Source organism: Melanostigma gelatinosum, assembly GCF_949748355.1.
Source record: "Melanostigma gelatinosum genome assembly, chromosome: 10".
Classification (NCBI taxonomy): Eukaryota; Metazoa; Chordata; class Actinopteri; order Perciformes; family Zoarcidae; genus Melanostigma; species Melanostigma gelatinosum.
Genome location: NC_136643.1, coordinates 5,771,424 through 5,789,799, shown reverse-complemented (window position 1 = coordinate 5,789,799; position 18,376 = coordinate 5,771,424). Strand labels below are relative to the sequence as shown.

Below are 18,376 nucleotides of genomic sequence, written 5' to 3'. Positions count from 1 at the left end.
TCATCACAGTCATCATCAACTCCTCCCTCAGCTCCGGTTCAGTCCCCGACACACTTAAACTGGCTGCTGTCACCCCCATCCTCAAAAAACCTGGACTTGACCCTGACACCATGAGCAATTTCCGTCCCATTTCCAATCTTCCCTTTCTGTCAAAAATACTGGAACGCATTGTCGCCACACAACTCAAAGCCCACCTCATCTCCAACGATCTGTTCGAGCCATTTCAATCTGGTTTCCGCTCACAGCACAGCACTGAAACAGCCCTCCTTAAAGTCACCAACGACCTCCTCCTCTCCTCAGACGCTGGTCACCTCAACATTCTCATCCTCCTCGACCTCACCGCAGCTTTTGACACCATCAACCACAACATCCTTCTCTCCCGCCTCGAATCCTCCCTCAACATCACCGGATCTGCTCTCTCCTGGATTAAATCATATCTCACAAACAGACAACAGTTCATCAGTATCAACAACTGCACCTCCTCCACTGCTCCTCTGTCTCAAGGCGTCCCCCAGGGTTCGGTGCTTGGTCCTCTTCTGTTCATCCTCTACTTGCTCCCTCTTGGTAACATCATACGTCAACATGGACTTCACTTTCACTGTTACGCCGATGATGTCCAACTCTACATCTCCACAAAAGCCATCACCACTGCTACTCACTCCACTCTCACCAACTGCCTCACTGACATTAAATCATGGATGCAAACCAACTTCCTCAAACTGAACTGTGATAAATCTGACATGATCATCATCGGTCCCAAATCCCTCACTAAAACCTGTCACAACTTCTGCCTCACCATCGACAACTCCACTCTGTCTCCCTCCCCACACGTCCGCAACCTTGGAGTCATGTTTGACAGCAACCTCTCCTTTGAACACCACGTCAAACAAATCACCAGAACTGCCTTTTTCCACTTAAAAAACATCGCCCGTCTCCGCCCATCACTCTCCTCATCTGCTGCTGAAACTCTGATCCACGCCTTCATCACCTCCAGAATTGACTACTGCAACAGCATTCTTTACGGCACATCATCCAAAATCCTAAATAAACTCCAGTACATCCAGAACTCTGCTGCTCGCCTGCTCACCCACACCCGCTCCCGTGACCACATCACCCCTGTTCTCCAGAACCTCCACTGGCTCCCCGTCCCACAACGGATCCAATACAAAATCCTTCTCCTCACTCACAAAGCCCTCGACAATCAGGCCCCCTCCTACCTCACCGACCTGCTTCACCACCACACTCCATCCCGCCGGCTCCGCTCCTCTGATGCCTCCTGTCCCTTCCGCTCAGGACCAAGCACCGGACATGGGGCGACAGAGCCTTCTCCATATCTGCCCCCTCCCTCTGGAACTCTCTCCCCAAAAACATCCGAGATTGCACTGACCTTTCCACATTCAAATCACAAATCAAAACTCACCTGTTCAAAACTGCTTTTAATGTGTGACTATTATTGTGTACTTTGTTTTTAGTGTATTGTTTTTATACATGATGATTTCAATGTAAAGTGTCTTTGAGTGTCATGAAAAGCGCTATATAAATAAAATGTATTATTATTATTATTATTAATAAAAAATAATAAAAGTATATTTTGATGCCAATATTTTTTTTCACGAAAGTATAAAATTGAACTCATGACTTTTACTTGTAACACAGTATTTCTCTCTACACTGTTACTGCTACTTTGACTTATATCTTAATTCAATTTAATTTAAATGTATTTTAGGATTACTCATGACATAACGATGATGAGTAAATGGCTCCTCCTGCTGTTCAATTTCTGCACAATGATAAATTAGAAAGTACCTTCTGAATCAACAACCTCTAGTCTGGTTAATTAAAATAATAGGCTACACTGAGGCATTTGTATGCCAAACTCAGAGCAGGAAGGATACAACACGACGATATATAATGCTGTTTATTAAAGCACTACATTGTGATCAGTTGCTGTCAGATTACCTCATGTCTCACGCGCCCTACAGATGTTTACAGTGCTGAGGTATGCAGGAAAACCAAACCGGACAGACCCTTCTCTCTGTGACAGCCGCAGGGGGAGGGACTAAAATGTGAGTGACGCTTTGGAATAACCAATTGCATACGTTCGATTTGGTTCGCCAGCCAATCAAGATGCTGCTAGGCTGTCCGGCAGCTTGACTATGAGAGCTGGGGGGAAAAGAAGGAGGATATTCTTGGTGGAAAACGGTTTTTTTTTTGTATTTATTAAATGTGATAGCCTTCGGATTTAAAATAAGATATCAATGAACATCAAGGCAGGATGAATCAATGTGAAGACGGTGAGTTAAACAAGTTTAGGACAGGCGACTGACCTGTGTGTTTACCTGTCAGTCATCTTTGTCACAACGTAAACACACCTTAGGCTACTTCAGGGACTTGTAACGGACGTTTTCAGCTTTTAGGAAACAACACGTGTCGGCTGGCAGAGTCGCAGCATAGCAGCGTTTTGTATGTCAGTTGTCTCTGAAAGCCTGAAGGGGCCACAAGCATCTGCTCTGCCGGAGTGTCCATGAGCAGCCCTTTAAATCCCCTCTGACAGCTCCTCCCTGTGGAGGGGGGCATACATTCATGCATCGGCCCTAAAGCTCCCCTGCAACACCCCTTTAACTGGAGATTATTGGCAACCTCCTCTCTCTATACAGATCAGATGTATCAGATCAGAACAGGGTCAGATGTTGATCAAGTATCCATGTTGTTTTTCTGTTGCACAAACTGTTTGAACTGCCTTCTTTATTTGAACCCTCCTTCATCACGCTGTACTTCCAGATGCAGAGACGCACACCTGAGCCCCGTGTTGAGATCTGAGGAGGAGATGACACCAGATCCCACCGCTGCATCCAGGGCCACAGTGCAGAAGTAAGATCAAGGGGGGGGGGGGGGGGGGGGGGGCAATTCTGTTGTAACAGCAGCACAAAGACAGCAACAGTACAGATAACTGGAGAAAGAAAAAAATAATGTAAGAGGTGTACAATAAACTAAACTAATAATAGAATAAGAAAATAGAATAGAAAAACAGATACAAGCACAAGAACAGACAGAGACAAAATGTGCAGAGTGAAGTGAGAGTGGTATGGTTACGCCTGATGTGTGTGTCCTTGACAATGGTGGAAGAAGTACTCAGATCCTTTACCTCAGTAAAACTGGCAACACCACAGTGTAATAAAATAAGATAATCCTTTACAGGATTACAGCAGCATAGTGGATAGTGCAAACAAGAGATATAGTAAAAAAAAACAATGTATCAGAAATAAGTATTATAGATAAATGAATAAGTAATAAACAGTAAAGAATATTAACTCAGTAAAAAAGGAAAGAATCCACAATCACTATATATTACAAAAAAAATATTATTTAAACATTTCTTTTTATTGCACAGTGTATTTATATTGCACAGATATAATAATACTCACCGATATAATAATACTCTCTTACAAGTCCAGCATTCAACATTCTACTTAGAGTAGAGGTGCTAGAAGTATTACCCGCAAAATGTACTTTAAAGTATCATAAGTGAAAGCAATTTCTTTTGGAAAAATGGCCAAAAGCAACAAAAAATCTTGAAACATGATTGCATTTTTTTTCATGCACACAATTTGTACATGCAAGTAATTATAATGTGCTATAAGATAAAAAAAAAATAGAAATGACCTCAAGCTAATACCAGTCGCTCGAATCAGCAACATAACTGAAAACACCTGTGTCTGTGGGCCCTTTAATCTATAACCATGCTTATCATATTTAATAAGTTGATGTTTCGTTTGTAAAACTATAGCAGTTACATCAATGTAGTGGAGTAAAAGGTACAATCTGACTTCTTTTACCAACCAGAGGAGTCAATATAGAGAGAAAGCAGGTTTTAAGACACTTCCGCATTGGCTTCACTCGGCAGAACCGGAGGTTGCCGCCTGATGCAAATTAGATTTTCCAGTCTTGTAATCTAATTTAATGTTTCACTTCCCAGTAAGAACTCTCACGATGAGGCAAACTCCTCCAGGGCCGTCAATCAATCGGAGGACGAGTCGGGGAATGAGAACAGACAGAAGAGCGTGGTAGGTGTTTTTCTCTTCATCATTTAGCATGCAAGGTCTAAAGGCCCGATAGCAACTGTTCACAAGAGGAGTAGTATTAGAAGAGCGCTATGATGATACCAGGAAAGGACACATTAGTTAAAAACCGCAGGTGTAAATAATAGGGATGCACCGATCCAACTTTTTCAGTCCCGATACTGACACATGGTCTTTGGGTGTCGGCCGATACAGAGTGCTGATTTAATATCACTGTGTGGAAGAGACTGGGATCATTCTCCTATAGGTAAAGGCAACATCTGACTTGACTTAAACATTGCTTTTCTAACTTTCTAAACCAAAATGCAACAGATAAATACATAGATATTAATGTACTTATTTGTTATTGATAATAATGGTATCCCGATACCAGATCGACCAATTGTCACGGATACCCGATCCAGCTGTTTGAGGCGGTATCGGACCGATATACGATATCACGATCGATATTGGTGCATCTCTTGTAAATAAGAAAATGAAAGATGGCTGGATTCCATTCTGGTGTGCCTGCTCACTGTCACAATGTCACGAGTTACTGGGACACCTGAATAGAAGAGAGCCAGTCTGCTTGATGCAGTTTTTTTCTGTATTTTTCAGACTTTCCTGACATTTTACCAGAATATGCGCTACATGAAGTCATTCTAGCATGACACTGTCTAGCCTACAGGGCTGTGTGTCTAATATGCAACAAGCCTACTTTACTTTAAATACTTAAATATTTATTGCACATAGAATAATGAATAGATAGGAAATATACGCCCACTTATTGCTGCAGCGGTTACCTACAGAGATGCTATGCAGGTGGTGGTGATAGACTGACTGAATCAAATCATTTGGCTGATAAACTTTTCGATCGCACCTTCAGGATACCCTGATATATCGTAATACCTTGATACCGTGCCGTGGTTATGAGTATAAGAGATAACACCTGTGCTTTTCCTACTAGTTGATTGGATATTTTAAGTAAAGAAATGATAAGTTGATTGGCAACTGTTTTGATTAATGATTTCACTCATTTTTAAAGCAAAAATGCCAAATGTGAGGATTTGCTGCTTTTCTTGGTCAGATATCATCGTAAAGTTAATATCCTTGAGTTTTGGTCATTTGAGGACACTGGGAAGTTATAATGAGCTTTGTTCAATATTTTCTGACATTTTACAGACAAATCGCTTATTTTTGTAATTTAGAAAATAATTTGCAGATTAATTCATCATAAAATAATCTTTCCCAATCGCTTCTAATCTCCCATTGCCTTGTGTCTGACTGACTCTCATGAATTTGCACCTTGAATCCTTGAGGTACTTCAGTGTTTACTCTTTGTATTTGGCCTGTTAAGGATGCTCATATAAAAAAACACATATATTTAAACCTGCAGAGACGAAGAAAGAAGAAAGCGGGCTCCGAGAATGTCAAGTGCAAAAGGGCCAAAGCCAGTCGCAGCAGTGTTGGCGGAGCAGGAGGCAGCCGCCGCAAACGGAGACATGTGGAGGCCGTCACCCTGTTCGAGGTGCTCACCATGGGCAAGAGTGCCATGCAGGTGAGGCCAGCTCATCCTTAATTTGAAAGTCAAAAGTCTTTTTGTATTTTTCTCAGAAGTAGTGCGAGAGCCGTGCACAGAACACATGCGTTCACCTTTGATTTCTAATAAAAAAATTCTCGTTCTGTTGGTAGGTTCACATACACATTAATATTCCAGTTATATTCGAACTGATGAGCACTTGCAGGAAGTAAACACACTAATTGACTCTTGTGTGATGTCTGAGCAGTCGGTGATTGATGATTGGATCGAGGCTTACGGGACAGACAGAGACTCTTCTCTCCTCGACCTCATCAGCTTCTTCATCCAATGCTGCGGTTGCAAAGGCAAGCAGAAGACACACACACACACACACACACACACACACACAGGACATACACAATCAGACGTTTCTCTCCCGTGTCTCCCAGGTGTGGTCTCAGCAGAGATGTGTCAGAGCAAAGAGGACAGTGAAGTCATGAGCAAGATGGTGGAGGAGCTGGATGAGGTAAGAGGTCTTCAATCTCAGCTTCTTCCAGTGTCTTTATCAAATTTAACACTTTGTACTGAATCCGTATGACTGTGTTTGTTTCAGGTTGCTGGTCTGCAGTATAAGAAGTTCTTGGCCTTTCCCTGGATCCTCACAGTCACGTGGCCCATGGACACAGTCAGTAGTACCTCCCTGCTTCATGGATTTGTCCTGACATTTGCATCTTTTTTTGCCTTCATGCCCAACTATTTCTTCAGTCAGATTCATAACAGGGATCAACATGTCAGTTAATTGCATTAATTATATTGGTTTTCTATCTTTTTACCTGGAATCCCTATTAGCTACTACCAAAGTAGAAACTACTCTTCCTGGGGTCTGTAGTAAAAAAAACCCCACTACATCACAATGTAAAAACTAATATTTAATCAAAATCTAAAGCTAAAAATGGAACAAAAAACAAAAGCGAACAACTGAAACGCTACAACACAAACAATAAATCAACCACAATAAAACCACAAATAACAATAATAACAACAAATGACAATTTGTCAAAAATTGAAACAAAAAAACAAAAGAAAAACATGCAAACTACAAAATATATAAATAATCAACAACAGTAAAACTTCTAATGACAATAACAACGAAATAACAAAGTACTCACACCTAAAATACATTCAACACAGCTAAAGCAAGACAAAAGCAGCACCATTAAAAAAACAACGTATTCAGCTTCCGAAATATGAATAAACGTTAAATAAGAGTTCTTCATTAAGACCACATGGTCAGATATTATGTTGCAAAATGTGTCGTATTTGATACAAATAATATGACTCTAAATCGCTCCATCATTCACATGTTATCTCTTCCCTTCATAGCAGCAATTTGAGACAATGGACACTAAGCAGGTTCAAGATACTGTGATGAAATCAGGGCCTTTTACAATCATACGTTTACCGTGTTAATACTACTTAATGCTGCTGTATTCTCCCGATCTGTTTGTTTCTTCACTGTGTACACCGTAGCACTGAAGGGACACAATTTCTCTCCCCTGTTCAGTACTTCATATGGAGAGCAATTCTCCCTTGACCTTTGAGGATGACCAACTTCTTTCTTTCTTTGCTTCTAACTGAACTGATATCCAATTGGTTTAAGCTCCAGAGTGATCCCTGACCCGTCCCAACATACTCCTTCACCTCAGGAAAGTAAAGATGCCAAATATTGAAGTGACTCTCTTCTCTAACCTTCAAGTAGTTGCTGCCCTTCAGAGTGTGTTCTCTCTGCTTCCTTTCCCCCCTCTCTGCAGGACAGCGTGGAGTATCCTCTGATACAACCCGGACCGTACGGCCGCTGGTTCCACTCTGAGTTCTGCGACTTTGTGTCGGTGCTTGTGGCTCGGTGTCAGCACAGCGTCATATTTGACAGTTACCTGATGAACACCCTCATCTCTCTGCTCACCGAGCTGTCGTACTCCTATGTACGGGCTTTCAGACACACCTGCACGCTAGCAGGTAAGGAGTAGAAAGCACACATGGGTTGGGTTAGCCCAGTATGAGAGCGGATGACACGCGGTTGGCTCCCTCCTAGAAATCTGGGTGCAGGGTCAAAGGCAACAACACCCATGAGAAAAAGATAAGAAAACTGAATACAAGGACCCAAAAGGAGTGGAAAAAAGATACAGATACATAAACACAATCAATAAACTAATCTCTGCTTTCTCTTTGGTTTGTATTTGTGACATCCTTGGTAAGCGGTGAAGCTGCTGAGCGCTCTGGCGGCCGCGGCTCTGAGCCTGAGCGTCGGCATTGAAAACAGTCAGAAACTGTACCAGGTGCAGAAGATGAAGACGATGAGACAGAGAAGCCCCCCGCAACAGGAGAGAATACAGAGGAAGATCACAGAGGTAAGACCGGCGTCACTCAGTGTCTGTCTGAAGGTATTTATCTTTGCTCCGTAAGTAATGTCTGACTCGTACCCTTCAAGATGCGGGAGAAGAGGGCGGAGATAGAGAGCATGATGGATGTCATCTTCAAAGGAATTTTTCTGAAAAGATATCGGTAAGTGTTTCTCTGACACTGTTGGTTTCACAGTGCATACAATTCAGTTTAGAGCTGATTGTTGTGTGTGTGTGTGTGTGTGTGTGTGTGTGCCTGTGCAGCGATGTGCTTCCGGAAATCCGCTCCATCTGTATGGAGGAGTTGGGTTTGTGGATGAAGGTCTACAGTTCCGCATTTCTCAATGACAGCTACCTCAAGTACATGGGCTGGATGATGCACGACAAGGTAAACAACAGCAAATACGTGCTGTAGCGTAATGCGTCGTAACGCAAAGATTACACATATACAGTCTGGATATTTTTGTGAAAAATAAAGTCTTTCAGAATGTAGGCAGACTGCTGTGAAACCGGACGTGCGTATCATGGTTTCAGGTGCCAGATGTGCGTCTCAAGTGTGTGTTAGGCCTCCAGGGTTTGTATGGCGATCCTCCGCTCCTCCCTAAACTGGACCTGTTCACCACCCGCTTCAAGGTAAACAATCCTGCTTAAAGTTACGTTCATGGATTATGACCACTAGGGGGCAGAAAAAACATAAATATCAAATTCATTATCAACAGTTCCATAAAGTTGTAGGGAGGAAGTGTCCTATTTACACATTCAGCGGACACAGTAGCTCATTGTAAATCTTTTTATAATATCCGGCTCTAAATGTTTGACTTTCTTCAAGTTTTCTTAAGGTTGCTATGATCAATACTTTCGTCACAATCATGTGTCAAATGAGAACGTAAAAACAATGTGACGATGTGAAGGGGGTCAGCAGTACAGGGCGTTATCGTGAATTTCAGCTCACACTCACCGCTCTCACCGTGTTGTTTCCAGCTGCACCAGGGAGGTTTTTTTCAGCGAAAAAAGCTCTAAAGACTCACTGCTTGGTGGAGCTCAAAGAGAGTGAATACTGGATTACATTCACCAGCTGGACACAAACACAACTCTTGTCTCCGCTGCGCCCAAAGTGGACGACTAAAATACGTCTTTTGCAACTGGAAACGAGGTTGATGAGAGCGGTGAGACTGAACCAAACAGTACATTTGGGGGCCTGAACAATGCGATCAAAACAATGAGCTAAAAGAGGCTAAAAAGCTCTGTAAAGATGCAGAATTTAGTGTGAAGTCTGTGTTCATGGCCTTTCAAATATTTCGAGAAAACAGACTTTTCACATTCCACAGAGTTGATTCAATGTTACCGTCCAAAATATGATGACTGCACGTTCAGACCGACACGTTTGTAGAACTGCTCATGTTTGTTCTCCAGGAGCGAATGATCTCCATGACCCTGGATAAGGACAACGAAGTGGCAGTGCAGACCATGAAACTGCTGCTTCTCATCTCCAAGTGAGTCGCCGGCCTTTCTCATCGTTTTCCAAACAATTCCACCATGCTTTCCTGCTATATGTCTCGCCATCAAACCACCTCTTGGCTCCTCAGAATGTCCGATGATGCGTTCAGTCCAGAGGACTACAAGCAGCTGCTCCAGTTCGTCTACTCGTCGCAGCGCCCTCTTGCTGCCGCTGCGGGGGAGCTGCTCTTCGCACAGTGCGTTCATCTCCATCACTTGGAAAAAAACCCTCTCATTTCATTAGTGTTGTTCTGAACATGGCTGGCCTCTCTCTGTTAGGCTTCTCAACACCGAAGTCCCTGCGTCTGATACTCAGGGTGAAATGAATGAGGAGGAGGCACATGAACGACAAACATCCGCCAGACTGAGGGCTCTGCTGCTCTTCCACCAGGAGTCTGAGGTGATTCGATTCCAGCCTCCTGTTTGAGTTCAGGACACTGGACCATGGAATGGACTAACTAGTCTCGCTTGTCTTTCAGCTGCACAAGCATGTGGTGTACCTAGTGGACAGTCTGTGGGACTGTGGTGGAGCCCTGCTGAAGGACTGGCCCACACTTGCGTCCATACTGCTGCAGGAACCCTCCTCACACAGTCCAGGTGAGTGTGACGCGTATGTCTGTGTATTCGTAGGCAGACGTGTCCTTAAAATTCTTAGACCACCAGAGGATTTCGTTGATTTGGAATTTGCAATTTACTGACATTTTGTGCTTGTTTTGCCTCCATGTATGTTTTAGCACGTCTGTAGGCCACAGTACTTCTACATGTGAAACAATATGTCTTTTTTTAAATTGAGTTAAATTGTAATCTGTTAAAGGGATTCAGAGCTTGGTCTGTCTTCATTTCTACATTCATGAATTATGGTTTCATATTTAATTTGATTGTTTATTGAAAGCATTTTCTTGAGGGTTTGTCTCCGCCTCTAACAGCCTCATGTACTTTGTTTGCAGTAATGTATATTTCCGCCATAGACATGGTGATAGACATTCTCAGTTCACCTTTAGGGGGAAGTCACATGCATTAAGTCTACAGCGGTCATCATGGTGTGTGTGTGTGTGTGTGTGTGTGTGTGTGTGTGTGTGTGTGTGTGTGTGTGTGTGTGTGTGTGTGTGTGTGTGTGTGTGTGTGTGTGTGTGTGTGTGTGTGTGTGTGTGTGTGTGTGTGTGTGTGTGCGTGCAGGTCTTACCCGGGCTGATCAAGTGGTGCTCGTAGAGATCCTGGTAGCTTCGGTGCGTCAGGCCTCACAGGGACCAGCGCTGGCAGGAAGGAGTGGAGCCAAGAAGGTCAGTGGGAGGTCCATCCTCAGTTATGAGCAGAGAAGTATCAAGATCTTTTACCTGAATAGCAGTACCAATACAACAATGTAAGAGTACTCCACTACAAGTAAAAGTCCTGCATTTAAAATCCTACTGAAGTAAAAGTATCATCTGCTAAATTAACTACAAGTATCAAAAGCAAATGTACTCATTCAGCAGAAAAATGTCCCTTCTAACAGACCTAGTCAATATTTAACATTATGTTGTTAATACAAATGCAACATTGCTTTCCTTTAGCTGCTTATGATACAGCCTCAATGTAATCCTGATGCCTCTATATGACCTTCATAAGTGAACGAGACCATCAGTATGAAGATTGGCTAATTGTGTACAGTTATTCTTCATGCTCGTCATCTGTGCCACCGGGTCGGATTCAAATAAAACCATGCAGATCCGGTAGTCGCAGCTCCGACAAGAGGAGAGCTCAGCAAGCGTCTCCGCTGGCGGCCAACACTGACACCACGCTGCTGGAGACCCGGGCTGTATTGCGTGGCCCGCTGGAGGGAAGGGAGACTGGACTGAGCGGGGCAGACTGTCAGACCCCTGCTGCAGTAACATTAGAGGTTTTCTTAAGGGAATGTGGTGCTCGGAAACACTTTAAAATCAACACAAAATGAAAGCTCCTCATAGTAGCTTTAACTACTTTACATACAGTTAGGTAGTTTCATCCAGTGGTTCCCAATCTAAGGGTGGGCTCCCTCCTATGGGTCACAAAATAAATCCGGGGGGTCATGAGATGATTAACGGAGTAGAAAAGAAGAAAAAGTTCTGCTTTACAAATTTGTCCCTTTGGACTCTTCTTAAATATTTGCATTTTTTTTTTTTCAATGGAACGATCTGAAAAGTTTAGAGGGGAAACTACTAACAACTCACGAACCAAAAAGATTAGAAACCACTGGTCGAATCTGAAACACTTTTTTTGTATTTTCTAATCTTATGTTTATTTTCTGATGTAAAATCTTAATCTGAGACGCAACTAGTAACTACATTACAAATGTAGTGGAGTAGAAAGTAGCAGAAAATGGACAAACTACGAGTTCCCCAAACGTATACTTATGTACAGTATAGTTTTTTCCCACCGTTTGTTCGGCAGTTCTGGTGACACATGAGTCACTTATGAATCGAAAGCATCGCTTTGAATCTGGAGTGACGGAAGCACTGAAACACGTTGAACATATTTGGTTAATAAACCAGTCTGTGTCTTTAATGTTTCAGGTCATGAGTGCCAGAGAAAAGAAGATTCAGATCGATGACTGTACCAAGCTCACTGATCATCTCCTCGTGGTGCTTCCTAAGTTACTGTCCAAGGTATTTATTTATTCCACATGTCAACTGTCAACATATTAGTCAATTAGATTCTCTTTGCTGCCCAGTTATATTCTGGCCTTTATATTGTGATGTTTGTGCAGTTTTCAGGCAGCTGTGACACCGTTGCCTCCCTGATGAAGATCCCTCAGTACTTCCTCCCCGAGTGTCCCGAGGCCGACAACACACAGGTCTGCATCGACGGACGCAAACAACACCATGAAGCGTTAAATGAGATATGAATGTGGTGACACAGTTCCCTCATCTTTTGATTGCCGCTATAAACACTGGAGCCACGAAATACAACTTAAATGTGACAGTTTAATTCAGAAATGATGAAAATGATTTGCCTTGCTTGTCACTACTACCTGCTGGGTGCAGTCCCACATGTTAAAGTTACTCTGCGTTGTCTCTGTGCTCTTCCTCAGGCAGCATCCGGCCTGATGGCAGAGATGGGAGCGGCTTTAGACCGCCACTCTGGCCCCGCCCTTCTGGAGGCGGCAGCCCGCACGTACCTCAGTCTGTGTGGGGGGGAGGCGTCCTGGTGCTCCGTGGCCCGGGCCGCCAGAGACTCCCTGGTCCGCCGCTGGGTGGACCACCTGACAGCTCTGCTGGGGGACTCGCTCCAGGTGAGGAGCGCCGTTACGCTGCAGGGCCAGTAGCATGTTGACGTATGTATGTGTGTGTTTTGGACTTTCTCTTGAAAAACTGCAAACTTTGACCTCTTCAGGTCTCTTAAGGCTGCGTTCACACTGCAGGTAAAAGTGGTCCAAATCAGTTTTTTGTTTTTCTATAACCGTATGAACAGCACAAATCAACTAGTGGACATTCCTTTATTCTAAGAGGTGCCGAACATCCATATATGCAAAGAATAAACTTTACTCCACACAATGACTTTAGTATTTCTCCGTTGCAGGGTGAGAGTCCGCGTTTCTCTGCTGACGAGGAGAAAACTGCAGAAATTTTAGCCACGCTGAAGAAACTCAGAGCTTTCCACAAGTAAAATTTCAGAGCCGATCGAGCCTGCAGTCTCCCCGCCCACGATGTGTGTTTACTGGCTGTTCAATATCTTGTTTCTCCTCGTGTTTTGTCAGCTGTCACGACCTCCTGGAGTGGAACCTGTTTGGGCTGTTGTCTCCCCTCCTGTCGACGGAGAGCGGAGCAAGAGGAGCCCCGCCGGAGGTACCAACACCGCCTCTTTAAAATCTTGTTTATTCCCCGTCCTCCTGTTTCTAAGTGTCTCTTCCTCTCTCCACCTCTTTGTCTGAAGGTGCTGCTGGAGGTGCTGCAGTGTCTGTCTTACTGCATGCTCTGGTCCCTCAACACCAGCGGTGGAACTTTAACCTCCAGAGTGAGTAGCATCCGCTGTACTTTGAACTAGAATGAGTATATATATATATATATATATATATATATATATATATATATATATATATATATATATATATATATATATATATATATATATATATATATATATATATATATATATATATATATATATATATATATATATATATATATATATATATATATAAAGATGTAGAAATAAGACAATAAGGGATTTCTATTAGTCCCAACTAAATATTTGCAGAAATCTCTCATGACCTCTTTGATTGATTAGTTGACAGAAATGAATCAGCAGCTATATTGACAATTGATTTATCATTTGACTCGGTCGGGAAAAATCCAAGAGATTTTAAGATGTGACCTCGGCCTCTGAGAACTAGCGATGGGCTTTTTTTGAGCAAATCACTGACTCGTCGATTCGGGATTTGTTGACTAATCGGTCGAGATTTCTTTTGTCAGTTGGTCTCCATTTATGCTTTTTTTCATGCTGAATGACTTGCTTCCGAGAAACGTATGAGCACATCTCTGGTGAACAATAGATTTAAAGTGGTGAGACTCACTCTTACAGATCTGTCGGTTAAATAAACGAATCCATGAGTCGACAAAATGAGTGGTAGTCGAATAAGAGCTTCTTTGGTCGAGGGCAGCCCTACGTTTGTTTGTCCAAACAATGTATCTGATCACTAAAATAATGGAGGAAAAAAGAGGCATATGAGTGTCGATGTGTAGCGTGTCTAGAGAGGCCCATTGTAAGTGACATTAATATTCTTCAGTCTTAGCCTCCCTGTTCCTCTCTAGAAAGCTTGTGCATGTGCGCTATTTGTCACTTATCAGTGTGTGTGTGTGTTTCAGGAGAAAGCTGTGTCCCAGAGACTCCAGCTGCGTCTCTTCTGTGAGAGGGGTAATCACTGTCTGTCCCACTCCGACCACAGCGTGCAGCAGCAGGTAAACTCATGTCGCCATCAGTAATGGCACCATTTACTCTCTTGGTTTTATTTTCCTCACCTGTTTATAACCTCCTCTCTTTATTGATTTTGCACGTCAGGCTTTCCTGGGTGTGTGTGACGTCCTGACGACTCACTCCTACCAGGTGTGGGATCCCTCCTCCTTCGGTCCTCTGCTCTACACACCCAGCCCCAAACTGCAGAGGGCGCTGTTGACCTTCGTCTGCGCGCACGTCTTCATCGTACTGGACTGTGACGGCCAGAGCGCTGGTGAGATGTGAATCAGTTTTTGTCAGCCGCTTAACCCTCCTGGTAATGTTTGTCTTTGTATTGCTTGAGTCAATCTGACGTTGCAGATTGGTGTTCGGGTTTGACACAAGAAGGCTGTTATTTGCAGCTGGATTTATTAATGAGGGAAAAGGAGTTGATGTGATTGATAGACTGTTCAATTTTCAACAAGTTAATATTTTGTGTGTGTGGAAAAACCATATCAAACACAAACTTTGTTGATGTTCCGGGTATCTTTAAGAATAACTTATATTTTATATTTAGCATTTATCTTTACTTGAGCATGATTTTAAAAACAAATGAGGGTACTTTGACAGCGGACAGTGAAGAGGTGACAAAAACAGAGAGGGGGGGGGGGGGGTCAAAGTAACAATTAAATTAAAAGAAATACTGCAAGTAAAAGTGCTGCTGTACCTAAGTACTCATTATGAGTAGAAACGTCCCCAGTGATAGACTTTACTGTTGTAGCTGGGTGAGGTGAGTCTAGTTTTAACTGTATAAAGTATAAAGGTATCTTATAACGGGGCAGGAGAAGAAGAGAAAACAAAAGGTATTAAATACTCTGATCGTTGCTTCTTTTTTTGTGAAGTAATCGATCATTTGACCTCTTAACAGTTCAAATGAAACCTCGTGAGAAGTTTACAGAGGACACGTGTTTTTGGTGGATCTGCTACCGTCTCATGGACATCACAAAGCCTGCGTTTGGTAAAGAGCCACAAAGGGCCAAAATAGTTTGGAAGCCACTGGCTTCATTTCTTAACAACACTACATATTATATAAGATTATGATATACTTTTCTTTCATTTTAAATCTCAATCTGAAAAGTATACTCATAGCTGATAAATAAACGGTAGAAGTATAAAGTAGCATTAAATAGAAACTACAGGAGGAAATGACCAGATCTGCTGAGCAGTTAAGATGTTTAACTGTTAAAGATGAGTGTGTTGACCTGCATGTTTTTTTTTTGGTGACCTTTGCACTCAAACACACCGCTTGCCTGGCGGTGGTGTGTTTGAGTACCCGGCCGTGTGGGTGCATTGTTCCCGCCCGTTCTAATAAAATGAGAAAAACAAGATTGACATGTTGGAAACACGTAACTGTTTTCTTTGTAAAGTCCTGCAGGTAAACGAGTTAATCCGCTCCTGGCTGACTGTAACTAAAACATTGCATTATCTTTACAATAGCTTCTGCTTCCAGAGGCATATTGCAAATCCAAATATGGGATCGTCCGGAGGAGGCAATAGCGCTTTCCTGGTGGGAATCTCTTAAACGTTCAACCAAATACAATACAGGATTATTGGTTTTTGAACATGCAATAAAAGAGCTATTGTTTTATTGGATTTGCCTGGTAACGGTTCTGTTATATAGACAGTGTTTTCTATTAGCCGCTGGATCAGAGATCACTCGGAGGGCAAGGGCGCTGAGTTAAATCATAAAATCAGGGGCAATCTCTTTCCGTGAGAAAATTCCATTAACTCCGGCTCACCTCTGAGCCCATTTTATTAGCCTTGTGAAAGATTGAAGCCACATGGTGTCACAACCATAACTCCAGCCTCATGTTATCTTTGATTTCCACCTGCTAAAGCCATCGTCCTCAAACTAACTGCGGCGCTCCGCTTTGTTCTTTTTTTTTCTCCTCTGGTATATGATTTCTGACGATTAATCACTCGCTTTCGCGTCCAACCGCGTTGCCTCGACTCCGTCTGGCTCGCTCAGTCGGTGAAGACTCTGAAGTGGAGAGGCTGGAGGAGCTTCACAGACGGAGAAATCTGCTCGCGGCCTTCTGCAAACTGATCGTGCACAGGGTGCTGGAGATGAGCATGGCAGCCGAGGTCTTCATGTACTACATGAAGGTAAAGGTGGAATAGTCTGGCTTTTTTTGGGGGGGGGGGGGGGGATGTGTATTATCTCTCCTGCCAAAATTAGGCGAGAAGATTGATACGCCCTCTCCATGACTGTGGGGTACATATACAAATAACGGCCAGCAGCCGGTTAGTTTAGCTTAGCATAAAGTTTGGAAACGGGGGAATGGCTAGCCTGGCTCCGTCCAAAAGAAACTAAATCTGTCCACCAGCAAAATCACAAAGAAAGTTGTGGTTTTATGACAGATATAGACAAGATATAACCTCATAATTTGTGACTTTTGAGGTCCAGGCAGATGTTTTTTGTTACTTTTGGAGAGAGCCAGACTAGCTGTTTCAAGTCTTTATGGTAAGCTAAGCTATCTGGCTGCTAGCTGTGTCTTTCTATTTAATGCATCTGGAGAGTGGTATCAATCTTCTCATCGAACTCTGAGCAAGAAAGTGCATTTCCCAAAATCCTAAGCTATTTGAACATGTATTAAGTTAACGCTAGCGTGTGCTACAGAAGCTAATTTCTCCCTCTTTGTCCCCAGTACCACAACGACTTCGGAGACATCATCAAGGAGACGATGTACAGGACGAGACAGATGGATAAGATGGACAGCGCTCGCACACTGGTGCTCTGTTTGCAGCAGGTGCAGTTGCCTCGCACACATCTTGAAATATAAGCTGCCCACCGCTAGCTGCTGACGCGTGTTTTTGTCCTTTTGTCCTCAGCTGTTCGTCCGTCTGAAGCGAGAGCAGGAGAGCGGCGGCAGGGCTCACCCGGGGGTCCAGACCTTCACCAGCATCAAGGAGCTCGCCCGGCGCTTCGCCCTCACCTTCGGGGACCTCATCAAGTTCCGCGAGTGCGTCGTCGTGATCCACAGGTCGGCTCTCGTTCGTCGTTACTTGGATTTGTTTTTGCAAATGTTGTTGTTCTTAAAGTTTTCATGTCTTCTTTGTGTGTTAATATGTGCAGGAACGGCATCGAGTTTGTGTTCCAGGAGTTCGGTCAGACCCCGGACGCCCCCACGCCGCCGTACCTCTCCTACCTGACCATCCTCGGCGAGTTCTCCAGCAAACTCCTCAAACAGGACAAGAAAATAGTGTGAGTGAGAGTTACAAACATTGTTTTTTCTTTTTAAACTTTGTTTTCTGAAAGTCTCGTTCTTGTCCGGGCAGGTTCTCCTACCTGCAGAAGCACACCGCGGAGCACATCGTTGACTTCAGGGAGGAGTGCTGGCAGCCGCTCGTCTACTACCGCGCGTCGCTGCTGGCTACGGCTGAAGGGGAAGACGCCGTGTCGTACGTCAGCTCCGACAGGAAGCCCTACCTGCCCGGTCGCTCTCCCTTCTCCAAACAAAAACTAGAAGGTGCGACACCTGACAAACAAAATCAAGCACAGAATTTAAAAAGGTAACCGCCACTTCATGTGTGTTTTTATTTTTTAGGAAGCAAGTCCCCCTGTCCGTTCAGCCCCGTCGACTCCAAAGTCAGCAAAGGTCACAGATCAAGCTTCAGTCCAAGGTGAACGACTCATTCATTTTATAAAGCAGCTCCACAGCACATCTCCACCTGGCTCATACTAATAACTCACCCGCCTCCTTCAGCCACCAGGAAAAGACGACCGACGCGGATCCCTTCTCCGTCCCCGCTGACCCTCCTGCGAAGAGGCTGAACTTCGAGGGATCCGTCCTCAGCACCGGACACGAGGCGGAGGACGACACCGTGGACGTTGAACTGTAACAGTTAGGAGGCCGGAGGAGAATCTGGTGCTTCCGTCTAGACGACGAGAGAACCACACTGGACCTCACGAACTTCTTTTTGTGTCATCTTTGTAATGATGTTCAAACATACCA

The 18,376-nt window shown here is 43.6% G+C and overlaps 1 protein-coding gene across 1 annotated transcript; it reads left to right on the top strand.

Moving 5' to 3' along the window:
* The first annotated feature begins 2,167 nt into the window (after positions 1-2,167).
* Positions 2,168-18,298, top strand: LOC306783059 (cohesin subunit SA-2). Its single transcript, XM_079276590.1, has 32 exons — positions 2,168-2,294; positions 2,782-2,871; positions 3,977-4,064; positions 5,455-5,616; positions 5,846-5,942; positions 6,027-6,103; positions 6,191-6,262; positions 7,389-7,593; positions 7,834-7,985; positions 8,066-8,139; positions 8,241-8,364; positions 8,511-8,609; positions 9,390-9,469; positions 9,563-9,670; positions 9,753-9,873; positions 9,953-10,070; positions 10,650-10,753; positions 12,002-12,094; positions 12,196-12,282; positions 12,520-12,720; positions 13,008-13,090; positions 13,186-13,273; positions 13,362-13,442; positions 14,294-14,386; positions 14,487-14,655; positions 16,390-16,526; positions 17,069-17,170; positions 17,253-17,404; positions 17,497-17,625; positions 17,700-17,890; positions 17,969-18,044; positions 18,128-18,298. The coding sequence occupies exons 2-32, from the start codon at positions 2,828-2,830 to the stop codon at positions 18,261-18,263; spliced, it is 3,543 nt and encodes a 1,180-aa protein (XP_079132716.1). The 5' UTR covers positions 2,168-2,294; positions 2,782-2,827; the 3' UTR covers positions 18,264-18,298.
* The last annotated feature ends 78 nt before the right edge of the window (positions 18,299-18,376 follow it).